The sequence below is a fragment of the Sturnira hondurensis genome, unplaced genomic scaffold (assembly GCF_014824575.4).
Source record: "Sturnira hondurensis isolate 20B ecotype Veracruz unplaced genomic scaffold, ASM1482457v3 Scaffold0001911, whole genome shotgun sequence".
NCBI classification, from domain to species: domain Eukaryota; kingdom Metazoa; phylum Chordata; class Mammalia; order Chiroptera; family Phyllostomidae; genus Sturnira; species Sturnira hondurensis.
Window position 1 is genome coordinate 694516 of NW_028074542.1, and position 12803 is coordinate 707318.

Below are 12803 nucleotides of genomic sequence, written 5' to 3' on the forward strand. Positions count from 1 at the left end.
AACGGGAAAGCAGTTCAAGGGTGAAAGTCACAGGTGTCTCTAAAGACATCGGGGCGCCTCCTTCTTGGATGACGCTGGGGAAATGGAGCTTCACCGAAAGAACGTACGGGGGGGCTTTTTGCCTCTTAGCAAGGTGTTATTTAGGTAGAAGGAAAGCAACAGAAATGGGGGAAAGGGGAGCAAATGGATAGAGACTCCGGGTTTGTCCTTCCGTGTAAAAAAACCTTCTCCTTGGCGGCTCGGCTAGAAGCACGGGGAGGCCTCAGTTTGCCTGGATCTTCCTGGGGAGGCCCAGCGCCGCCTCGCAGCCCCGGCCCAGCAGCAGGTACTCCAGCCGCTTGCAGTGCTCCCGGAGCTGCTTCTCCCGGGGCAGCAGGAAGGTGAGGACCTTGTTTCGCACGATGCCCCGGTCCTCCTCCTCCCTCAGCCGCTGCTTCACGCGGGCCGCCTGCTCCTCCTGCTGCGCCAAGGCCCCATTCATCTCACAGAAGGCGTCTTCCAGGTAATGGATGGCCTTCAAGGCCTCCTTCTTGAAGTCCTCCAGCTCCCGCTGCACTGCGGCCACCTTCTGCTGCAGGACCTCCAAGTCAGCTGGCGGCAGCGGGTAGGAGGGCCACGGCCGGGGGAGGGAAAAGTCTCCAGACTGGAGGCCGCTCTCCACCATCTTCTTTCCTTGCAAGGTGTTCACCTTCATGAGAATGGACCCCGCCTGATAGAGCGGGTCCATAGGCTTTCTTCCCGTTTGGACAAAGAGAAGGGACTAGGAAACCAGCGAGGTGAGTGAGGTTTTTTGGGCGGGAGCTAGAGACTGGAGACACAATCATTTGGAGTGGAGAAACTCACCTACTATGACATCGAGGGCCCCTTCAGCCAATCGGGAGGAAAAGCTACAATCTATTCATTTGCATATGATAGTCCCCTTGGTTAGTTATGCAGAGCTTTTTATGCTCATCTACCCAAGAAGTGGTCCCTCCTGAGATGCGGATTCTGATCAGCTCATCACCCTTCCAGAACCAGAGCTCCATCGCTCAGAGCTTCACCTGAGAGACAGGGAAGTACACCAGCCAGAGCAAAGCTCACTGGGTGGTCTCCCACACTGACAAGGGGTCTGGAGGGTTTCGGAAGGGTCTTTGGTCTTCAGTACCTAATCAGTGAAACAAAGATATTATAAGAGATAATACCTAATACCACGTGTAGCTCTAAAATGCTATAAAAAAAGTAAATTCTTATTCTAATCCGCACTCCTGTAATGATGCCAGGATTCTAGATAAACTTAGAAGCTGGGAGAAATGTACTGAGGTTCTGGTGTTCGGTCCACAGCAGTGCTGACTCAGGGCGTGCAGGGTGAAATCGGGTCGCTCAGGCATTCGTTCTACAAGCGCTCACCGAGTGCTCACTATGCACCAGGACCAGGGGCCAGGTGTGAACAAGAGTGACCGGTCCCCCACTCCCTGCCTGATCATTGACAGAGATGCCTGATCATCTAGAGGGGTAAACCTCCCCAATTCTTACCTGGGAAAATGTTTCTAGCTAACCTATGTTTGGTTTAGTCAAGAACAAACCTCTAGCCCTGGCTGGTGTAGCTCATTTGGTTGGGTGTCCTCCCACAAACCAAAAGGTCATCAGTTCGATTCCCAGTCAGGGCACAAGCCTGGGCTGTGGTTTCTATCCCAGGTCAGGATAGAAACCCGTCAAATGTTTCTCTCTCACATCGATGTTTCTCTTCCTTTCGTTCTTCCTTCCTGTCTCTCTAAAATCAAAAATTAACAAATGAAAAACAAATCTCAATCTCTGGTCCCGATTTCTTTTCTGACCTCCAAATCTAAACATCTCTTCCACGTGGTGCCTCAGATGCAACACTGTGCCATCCGCAGTCGGACTGGTTACCGTTTTGTTCACACTAGTTTCTGTTCCAAAGTTGCCATCAGGTTATTGACACCAGCCTGGGGCAGCTCCCACATCAGCATCCACGTGAGGAACCTGGGACCAACCTAGACCACGTCCAAGTGGCTCTGAGTCCTGTTGACACCACCCTCTCTGAGCACCGCAGCATCAAACCACCCGGGTCAGGGTCTCAGCCCCACCGCCTACGCACCGTGTCTCTGTGGCAAGCTGCCTCACCTCCCTGAGCCTCAGTCTCCTTATCTACACAGTCGGGACACGAATTCAGTGGTACAGCTCACCGGGAGGAAAAAGTGGAAGCTCTGATTTACAGCTGCTGCCGATTTCCAGAGTGTAAACACTCCCACCCTGGCTGATCTCAAGCTACCAGCAGGATGTTTCCGGGAAGAGAGACAGACACCCAGCCCTCGTGAACCTACACCAGCCGATGACACTGCAGCCACGGGGCCTGTGGTCAGGGCAGCTATCTTCTCCAAGGTGCAGACTGACCCTCCCAGAGTGCCTGGCAGTGGGCATCAGAGAGGGCACTCTGTAAGGAATTTCATGACTAAACTAAGGTGTAATTTTGAATCTCAAGATGGGATGGTGCTGGCCGGTGTGGCTCAGTTGGTGAGCCAAAGGGTTGCTGGTTTGATTCCTGGGCAGGGCACATGCCTGGGTTGTGGATTTGGTCCCCCATCGGGGCACGTGCGAGAGACCATGGATCGAAGCTTCTCTCACACATCGATGTTTCTCTCCTTATCTTTCTCACTCCCTTCCATGCCCGCTCTCTCTTAAAAAAAAGAAAAAATATGGGATAGCAACTCCAAATTCAAAACAGACTGATGGGTAGAAAGGCTCTGTTCCAGGAGTCAGGAGACCTGGTGTCTGCGATCACTGGGGGACCAGCTCCCGGCAGCCCCCTCCTCTGAGACTGTTCCCTCCGCTGTACGAGGAAGACATGGGAGACAACTCCTCTGAGGTCGCTGACGTCCTGATGAGATCCACCCAGGCCTCCTTCCAAGCTCTCCCAGGGCTCCAAACGCCTTCTCCCTCTTTTGTGACCTAGGACTTGTCCCTCCAGGTCCCCCACCCTGATGATGCAGTAAATTCCCTCAGGACAGACACTGTGCATTTCTCATCCTGGGTACCCTCAAGTGTCCTGCCTGGTGCCCTGTGCATAATGGCACTCAGAAAACGAGATGAAAGGAACAGGGCATTTGTAGGTAGCTTCCCTGGCTTTCCCTCTGACATGGTGACACCTACCGGTCTGAGAGGAAACAGCACCCTCTTCATTCCCGGTCTCGAGATTCTGCTGGGCACCAGAGACAAGTAAACAGCCTGCAGTCTTGTGGTGTGTTAATTAGGGTGTGTGAGCAGCTCCAGCCCATAGTAGGTCCTCTATAGACACTTTCTGAACCAGCAAAAGAAAACGTGTTTCTGTCTTGTGGTTTCTGTCATTCTCTGAGTCTCTCCCCACCCTCCCCGACATTGATTCTGCGTCTGTCTCCCACGGGTAAGGCTGGAAGTCACAACCAGACCTACGAAAGTAGCGAGAGTTAAGAAGGAATAGCAATTTCTCCATTTCCCTGGTGCTTTTTAATGAGGTTTATGTGCATTTCTCCCCAGAGCCAGCCAGGGAGGGCCATGTTTCCCCTGGAGCTTCAGCAGAGGTTGGAGGCAAACAGCACTCAGTCAGCAGAGGCCTCCCAGGTGAAGTGGTTCTAGAATCTTCTGGGCAACTTGCCTCCGGGCACATTTTCTGAATGTTCCCCTCCTAGAAGCTGTGTAGTCCGGGCCAGTGCCTTCCTCACAGATTTCCTTCCCCATAGCCTCAGAAAGACAGCAACTCTGTCCTCTTCCATGTGTCCAAAGAAAGACAATCTGACGTCTGGTGAGGCGCACACACCTGGGGCCTTCAGGAGGCTTTCTCTGCCCCTGGTCTATTGCCACAGTCCCAGGCTCCCAGTACCTCAGGATGATGGGGGGAAGGGGGGTGTCAGAGCCACAGAGACCCAGACCCAGTCCCTGAGTAGCAGGTGCAGCCTGCGTGGGGAGGGTCTCAGGGGCAGGCATGTCTCAGGAGATCCCAGGTTGGGGACATTCGTGCCCGCGTGGATCCGCGCCCCTCCCCAGGGCCTGTCCCGTGCCCCCTGCCCATGCCTCTGCCTCTGCGTGTGAAATAAACCTCGGCCCTCTTCAGGACCCACAAAAGGGACACGACATATATGCACTCCTTCCTGTACCTCTTTCAAAGTAAGAGGAACCCTCCTAAGCTCCCCACACCCCGTTAGAATCACACTCAGGGGCCCATCCCCAACCGGAGTAGTGGCATGGGGTGGAGCTCCCTTCGCTGGCTCAGACTAACCTGGGGGCAGGGAGCGGACACCTGGGGCTGGACAGGGCCTCCCCAAAGCACAGGCTTCCCAAATTGAGGTTCTGTTCCCAAGCAAGGAAGGGGAGGGGAAGCAACTAACTGCGGCTTCCACAAAGAATAGTTATATTTGAAAAGACAATGAAAAGATCATGCTTGCACTCTAAAAGTGAACTAAAGTCAGCTTTCAAGCAGAGTCTTCTAGGAGACCCTTAAAACTAGTCTCTCTCTCCCCATATCCAAGAAAAAAAATCACGGGGAAAAAAGCACCTCAGAATGCAGAGCAGTCAGTCTCTCACCAACACCAACAAGCACATGGTTGGATATGTTCAAAGCAGAGAAGGTACCCCTACCCCGCATACTGTCTCCCCAGAACCCTCTGGGCCTGGAGGACGATGCTCCACAGCCTGTGTCTCCCCAGACGGGCCCCTACCAACAGGAGTAATTTGGACACCCTGCACCTTCAATCCAAGCCCACAGAGAGCCTCCCTCCAGCTTCCACTCATCCACCCACCCAGTTGCGTATCCCAGGACACTCGCCGAGCACCTGCCCCATGGACATGGACCTAGGCAACAGGGAATTAAGATAGCAAACAAACCAGCGAGGACCCCGGTTCTAAAGCTGCTGGTACTTCAGCAGAAGGAGACAGACGATAAACTAAAGCCGTCGGCAAAGAAGATGGTGTGGGTTGGCCTGAGTGCCGGGGAGGACACGAACAGGACAAGGGCATGGAGAGCCGGTGGGGCCGGGCGCTCAGGGAAGGCCTTTGTGAGGAGAGGGCATTGGGGTGAAATGGGGTGACGTTGCAAAGGGAGCAGCCCTCGGAGAGGCCTTGCCGCAGGTGCACAGCCCCGAGCTGCAGTGGACGTGGGGCGTAGTCCCCAGTGCCTCCCCCGCGCACCGCCCAGGGCCACTGTCGCTGGGCATGACTTCCTCCCCTGCAGCTAGTATGCCAGTCCGGGGAAATGGGGACAAGGCTGGGGTGGGGACGGGGACCAGGACCAGGAGCCAGGCTCAGTGCTGTTCGCCATGATTAATGAACTCAGAGCCAGGGCCCCAAGGCCCAGTGCTAAAAATACCTGCTTCCCTCCGCGATGCGGCAGCTGCCACCCAGCAACGTCTGCCCGCCGCCATTTATCATAATTTGACACTGATAAGGAGTGTCCACGGGACTGTGTGTCTGCCGGAACAGGACTCGCCCGCAGCCCACCCGCCAGCTGCTCTGTGGAAACCGTCCACAGCACTTTCCTGCCTGATCTGCCTCCCGTCCCTGAGCCCCGCCTTGGCCGCCCGTGGATGCGCCTGCCTGCTGCCCACCCTCCACCTGCCGGCTGGCCTCCCCTCCTGGAACCCGAGCGGACCGCCTCCGGGGTGGGAGCCAAAGCATCACGGAGAACGGGAGCACGTCGGCGGATGCCATGTTTCACGCCACTGCCGCCCTGCCCCTCGGCTGCGAGCCATCTCTCAGAGGCCCTGCCAGCCCAGGGCGGCACTTTAATTAAAAATATGTAAAGCATTCTGGTGGGAGTGGATGTGAAGACACAGGAGCGGTCCTTGGACACGAGCAGCAGCGTAGGCAGCCCCACGGCGGGGCTGGCCCTCCTCCAGCCCCAGAGGCCTAGGGCTGAGCAAGGAGAGTCCTCCAAGCAGGCAGGGGCCAGTGCTGTCTGCCTGCACCAGCCACCCTTTCCCCCGGGCACGGGACTTAGCAGGGGCGCAGCACCCACATGGAAGAGAGCCTCACCAGACCCACGGGCTAGCCCGGCGACCCCAAGAGCAGGCCAGGAACAGCCTGGCATCACCCCAGTTGGAATAATCTACCCCACTCTCAACACTAATTTTCTTAAATGACCCATCATGAAGCCGGTGCCTGGACATTTATATCAACTCTTTAGCAAAGCCATTTCCATTGCCAAGACTAATGAGCCCCCCAAGGCCACTCTTCCCTCAGACTGCCTTCTATGCCGACAGGAAGCGTGGCCGCACTGCTGGGGGTGGGGGTGGGGGGGGGGTGGGCAAACTTTATGCACAAAAAAAGTTCAAATCAGAAAAATGATAGAGCAAAATTTGTAATCCTCACCTTTTCTGAAAATCCGAAAAGACAAATGTTATAAGCATCCTACTGCCCTGCCCCCATCACTGACGGAATTCAAGATCCCCACTGAAACGCGCAACAACACAGATTGTGGGGAGTGTCGAGGGGGCTGAGGAGGCAAACAGAACCCTGAGCCCAGCCAGACACCAGGGACCAATAAGAGCCCCACTGGGAGCTCCTGTTCCGGGCATTGGGGGGCCGGGGCAGTACCTGGAGGTGAGTGTCTGGGCAGAGTAGACTGAGCAGCAGGAGGGTGATGGGTGGCCGTGCTGTGTGGGTGGCCCATCCTCTTTCATAATCTCAGCCCTCCCAAGGACAGCAGGGCGGGAGGGCACCCCCGGCTCTAAAAATCACCCCACACAGGACAAGCTTCTGCTCTGTCTAGCCCACACCCTCTAACCAGGAGCAGAGCCAGAACCTCTGCCTGCATGTCCAGATGTCGAGCTGAATTATGTGAGCTTAAAAACCAAATCCCCTCCTTCCTGGGTTACTGAACTGTCTGCCTGGCGAGGCTGAGGGATCACCGGTGACTGACACCAGGACCTGCCCAGCGGCTCCAGACAGAGCAGCTTTGATCACCTGGAAAACTCCAGACACCAGGACTCCTGATGATGAGTAATGAGCTCAAACGGTCGGAAAGTTACCCAGCACCTCGCAGCAAGGACACACACAGCTTCTCACGGAAGCCTGGGAAGCCGGGGCCAAGGGAACAGGGTGTCATCATCTTGGTGGCCTGCAGAAGAGCGTGACCCCACTCCCATCCCACTCAGGGTCTTCCTCACCGAAGGGGTGAGGCGGTTTCTAGGCTCAGGGCACTTGGCTGCTACAGGGCTGGTTTGGGGTCTATGTGGCCAGAATTAATTTTTTATTCAAGAGTGCAGCCTCCCTATTTGTTCGTTCGTTCATTCATTCATTCATTCATTCATTCATTCATGCATCCAGCACACATTCATTGAATTATTAAGACGAGCCAGCATGGTGCTTGATTCTCAGGATAGAAGTCTCCTAAGATGAGGTTTCTGTCCTAAAAGAACTCAGGATCTGCCATGCAGACAGCCTAGCAAGTTCAACAGCACAGGCTCTGTGCTGAGGGGCCTGGCAGCGGTGGCTGTGGGGCTCAAGGCTGTCCAGAGCAGGGGACTCTAAGTTAGACCGTCCTATGGCATGGTGGGGACAAGGAGCCGGCTGGGGGTGGAATTTGCAGATCCCAGGCCCCTCTAGGCTTGAACTCTGGAGTCACACCCACACCCCATCACCTGGGATTTCCTCTTGCACTGATGTTAGCTGGGAAGATGTTGACCTCCAGTCCCCGGTTATGGCTTCATGGGAAACGAAGCCCAGTGATTCTCAAACTTTGACCTACATTACAATTATCTTGGGAGAGCATTAAAAATCATTTTTAAGGTCTGGATTTCACCCTCAAGAGATTCTAATTCAGAAGATCTACAGAGACTGGAGTTAGGGTGACCAACCCTCTTGATTTGCTCTGAACCAAGGCAGGAGGGTGAGGGGGTCCTGGGACCTGAGACTTTCAGCTTTAAAATGAGGACAGTCTCTGAAATTCGGGACAAGTCACCCTGGCTGGGGCAGGCTCTGCTAGTCTCTGCCTGGTAACATTCCTTCCTTCCTTGGGTCATAGGAGCCTATTTCGATCAGGTAGTAACACGCTCCAGGAAGGCAAGCCCTCACCCAGCCCCAGGTGGTCACCCTGGATGCATTCAGTAATCCCATTCCCTGTTGCCACTGTTTTATCGAAGGTGGGCCTGTAACCAGTGAGTTGTAATGGGGAGACATGACCCAGTGAGAGAGAGGGGAGAGAGGGAGCAAGGGGGGGAGAGAGAGAGAGAATCTTCTTTTTATGCCTTGGATGGAGTTGTGTGAGAATATTCTACCTGGAACGGTGGCAGCCGTTCTGCACTCACGAGGCAACAAACTGAAGGATGAAGACTCAGCTGTGCTAAGGATGAACAGTTAGACAAAAAGAGCCTCCATTTTGTGCAGCATCACGGAATCACTGTGCCCCTCTCAAATGACCTATCTCCAGTTGGATCGATGTGTGATTTAAATGATGTTCTTGCTTAAACCCTTTTCATCTGGCATTCTGTTCATTGCAGCCAAACGCATTACGGCTGTTGCAAAGAGCCTAGTAGTTGGTATTTTCAACAAGATCGCCAAATCATTCTGATGCTCCCCGCCCATCCGGCGAATCCAGGGGCTTCACCTGGGGACTTGTCAGAAATGTGCACTCTCAGGTCCCACCCAGACCTGCCGCATCAGACACTCCGGGAGGTGGGACCCAGCAGTTCAGTTTGTGTCTGAACAAGCCTATTGGGTGACTCTGACGATTGCCAAAGCTAAGCACCATTGAGCTGATCAGTCCCTGAGACTCCCTGACTAATAATAATACCAGACCTCGAACACTTCTGGATGGGACTTGTAAATGTATTAGTTGAATACTTTTTTTTTTAGATTTACTGGTCCATTATTAAGTAGCCTTGTGGTGACAGGGGAGGGAGGGAGTTTTCCTGGCCAGGACTGGACAGGGCAGGGGTGAACCTGGCAGGCCCCGCGGTGAAGGAGGGAGAGTGGGTATGGATGGCTCTGACCCAGTGACTCCGAGTGAGCGTGTGTGCCCTCCATGAACTCCGGCTCGTCAGATCGCACGTGGCAAGGTGGCGGCCTGGGAACAGAGGCGGAGGGAGGCCCAGGCAGCTCCACCTTCTCTTCCTGCCCCAGGTAAGTTCTGCAGCTGGCCTTTCAGGGTCCAGGTAGCACCCTGCTTCTGGGCGTAATGAGTTACCCAAAACCCGGTGAGAGTCCAACAGGCAGAAGCTGAGCAATAGGCCTCAGGTGGCAAAGGGGATCCCTTCTCAGCAAGGAAAGAAATTATCAATGCCCAAATACACTTTCCCTTTCAAATACTTTCCCAGCAATTCACACGAGCTCCTGATTCTGTTATTCTTCTTCACAATCAAGCGTACTGTCCGGTGGTTATCCAGGGAGCATCGCACTATTAATAAAGGCTTACTAATAATAGAAATAGTAATAATTCCTGCCACCAATTCAGTGCTTTCCAGGGCCTGGCCCAGGGGCCTTGCGTGCACTGTCCCTCTGAGACTAAAGAGCCACCAACCCGGGTGTGCTGTCCAAGGCTTCTCTAACCCTGGCTGCACTGGGTGTGAGTCTCACAGCAATAGCTTCCTCTTGTCCACCCCCCACTCATATTCACCAAACAAAGCCAGAATACCCTAAAACAGTGAAACACTTGCACCACTTCCGACGTGTGGTCCAAGCTGGTGGCGCTGCCAACACTGACAGTCCCTGGGATGGCCGGGGGTCTAGAAACCGAACCCGGCCAGGGGAAGGCGCCCGGGCTGGCTCACGCCCACAGGCAGACACCCATCCCTCTCTCCGGCGGTCAGCGGCCTGTGCACTCCCTCCGTTGATCTCGTGATTAACAGTTTTCTTGGCTATAAGCGTTTGGTCATTATGACAGCCGAGGCCTAGACGCCAAATGGTCCCTCTCAGTAGGACGGTGACACGGGGTTGCTACTAAGGACTTGAGACTTGGGGAAGCAGTGAAGCGAGAAACGGCCAATAATTGGAAACTTTTAAGGTTCTTTTATGAACATCCTATTAAGGGGAGACAGTTTGGAAAGTAAGCCTAGAGCACTAAGCAGAAGAGACCCAACGACGGCCAAGCCTGAGGTGCGCAGGCAGCCAAGCCGGCGGAGTGGAGCGGGCTGTCTCCGGCCACGCCCTGAATGTGGACTGGCAGCCCCCAGATGCCAACCTCACTCAGCGCCCCCTTTCCTTCTGACAGCTCCCTGCCAGCTGCACAAACGGGTTTTTGCCATAAACCCGGTATAAACTCTAAGTCCCCCCAGGCCCAGGCTGGGGAGAGAGTAGAAAGAAGGGCTTGCCAGCCTGGCTTTTAGGGCCTCCTTGGTTTGATTCAGGGCACTGGGATTGGGGACGGGTCAACTTGATCTCACGGGTTGGAGACCACAGGCCAGTAGAGGATGGCCAAGGCCCGGAGGGAATTGCTTCTGGAACAGAGTGTTCTGGGGGCAATTAAAAGGCTGCTCCACGGAGAGGTGCTAACTGTGAAACGCTGCTCACCCAGGGTGCTTGTCAAAGCTCGGGAACAGCAGCCTGCATGCCTGGGCCTTCCCCTGCACCCCCTTACTCCCCCCTGCCCTGCCCTGCCCAACACACACACCCCCTCTGAGTAACAAAGCCTTCAGGAATCAATCAGCTTCTCAGGATGCACCCTCCTGTCTGAAGATCTCCTTTTTCTCTCTCTGTTCCTGCCGGGGGAGGTCAGAGTTCACATCAAATGTCATTAATCATCTTCCCGGGGGCTGGGGACTTATTGGACAGTCCTATTAATCAGAAGCCTATCACGCCCACAGCCTGGCTGGGTCGCCATTGTCCTGTTCCTCACCTATCACAGAAAGATTAGATTATCAGTGACAACTGAGACACCCTTTGAGTCACAGGGAAGCCAGAGAATGGGGTTGCTTTTATTTTTTTATTTATCCTTCTCATTCGAGGGTGAGCTGGTGTTCGTCTTGTCACACTGCATCCTTTTCTCCAAAGAATCAGCTTTAAGAATCCAATTTGTCAAACTGGACAATCACTGGTAAATCCAAAAGGGGGGGAAAAAAAACACCTCAGCGACTTTATCAAAAAACATAAACTAAAGCAGAAGGCTTTAAACGGAGCCTGAAAGGATTAGAAAATAAGTTGCGTCTGTCAACAATTAATCTCTGAAAAGCAGCGGCTCCGTGGAAAGAGCCAGGAGGAAATTCGTCCAGAAGTGGTTCCGGTGATTCACCCTGGGTCCAGCCACGACCTTGACGCCCACAGAGGCGGGTCAAGTTGAGACCTGGTGCCGAAAAAGAACAAACAAGAATGTCTTCTCCTAACTCCTTGCCTCCTGGTAGCAACAGCAGCAAAAAAAACGGCGCAAAGCAAAACAACTAAACCTATATCATTTTACCAACCGGTGTCACCCCAATAAATTTAATTTAAAAAACTAGTTTGAGATTCACCAGAGAAGTTAAAAAAAATCAACCAGAGCACAGCAGCAGGAAGCCCACTGCTCCCCACCACCCCCAACTCTGAGGCCGCCCCCAGTGGCTGCCGCAGGGGGTCAGAGAGAAGGAGGCGCTTTCCGGGCCTTTGGAAGGGTAGAGGCCAGGTGTGCACATGAAGCACCTGGGCCAGGGTAGGTGGAACAGGGCCCTGGGGAGGCGGACCCCAGGGGCGACAAACCCAGATACCTCGAGAGGCCAAGAAGAAATGGGAACCGGGGAAGCGGGCTGAGTGTAAGTCCATGTGAAGGGCACGTAGGCCTGCGCACAGGACAACGAGGCCGCCTCCCCTGCTGGCCATGGCCCTGTGGGAAGGGCGCTCAAGTGTATCAGATTTTCCAGTTTTTCGTGAGATCATAGAGACCTGGGTTTTCATGTCTATGCTCCCTAAGTGTTGGCAATTTATTCAAATAAAAAGCACTGTGCTGGGTAGGAGGTGGGGGTGGGTGGGGCGGGGTGGGGGGAGTGGCCGCGGGGAAATGGAGGCAACTGTACTTGAACCACAACTAAAAAAAGAAGAGAGAGAAAAAAGCACGGCCTCTAGTCAGCCGTGTGCCCCCCACAGCTGGGATTTGTGAAGTGAGCGAATGGACCAGCCGCAGTACAAAATAAGAGCCCTGAGGCTCAGAGAGGCTGCTGACTGAAGAGGTCACACAGCTGGTTGGAGGCGGAGCCAGCCCGAGAACCTGGCTCTTCAGACTCTCAGACCCGGGTATACCGACACCTGTGTGACCAATCAGCAGGCACATCCGTTCAAGGCCAGTCAAAGTGGTTAGAATTAAGAGAAGAGCTTAGATCCACAACTTCCCCTTGAAATCAGAGGAGGGACTGAATCAGACTCTGGCCATGTTTTTGATGCTCTATTCATTCGCTTTTCTGCCTGACAAACTAGCCCCGAGGGTTAGCTGTGTGGGCACAGCCGAGGTCGGGGGCTGGAGGCCCGAAAGGGGTGTGGGGTCTGTGGGGGGGTGCTACCCACTGACCACCGCAAAACACTGGGGCTTGGGAGCCAAACTGCCCAGTTCAAACCCTGGCTCTACCAGTTCACTAGCTGTATTTCATCCACCGTGGTGCCCAGTACTGAGATGCAATATTATAGGGTGGTGTGTCTGCAACAATCCTTAGCAATCACGATAGTTTGGTTGTCTAATCTTAGAGAGAAAAACTGAAGTAACAGATGGCAAAGCATTTGTTTTCTGCGATGGGACATGAGAAAACCTATGGGTTCCCACCTGTGGTTCACTTTGGACCATGTCTGTAGACCTGTGCCAACCATTTTGTTTTTCCTCATTGGAAATAAGGGAAGTTTCCACCATCGATGGGCTCAAAGCAAAGCCACACGAGCCTCTAGGC

General features: G+C 54.0%; 1 protein-coding gene across 1 annotated transcript; it reads right to left on the reverse strand.

Annotated features, from left to right (window-relative positions):
• Positions 1 to 262: 262 nt before the first annotated feature.
• CCDC182 (coiled-coil domain containing 182) lies at positions 263 to 733 on the reverse strand. The gene has a single exon (XM_037037706.1). It carries the CDS (start codon positions 725 to 727, stop codon positions 263 to 265), a length of 465 nt encoding a protein of 154 aa, XP_036893601.1. The 5' UTR covers positions 728 to 733.
• Between the last annotated feature and the right edge of the window lie 12070 nt (positions 734 to 12803).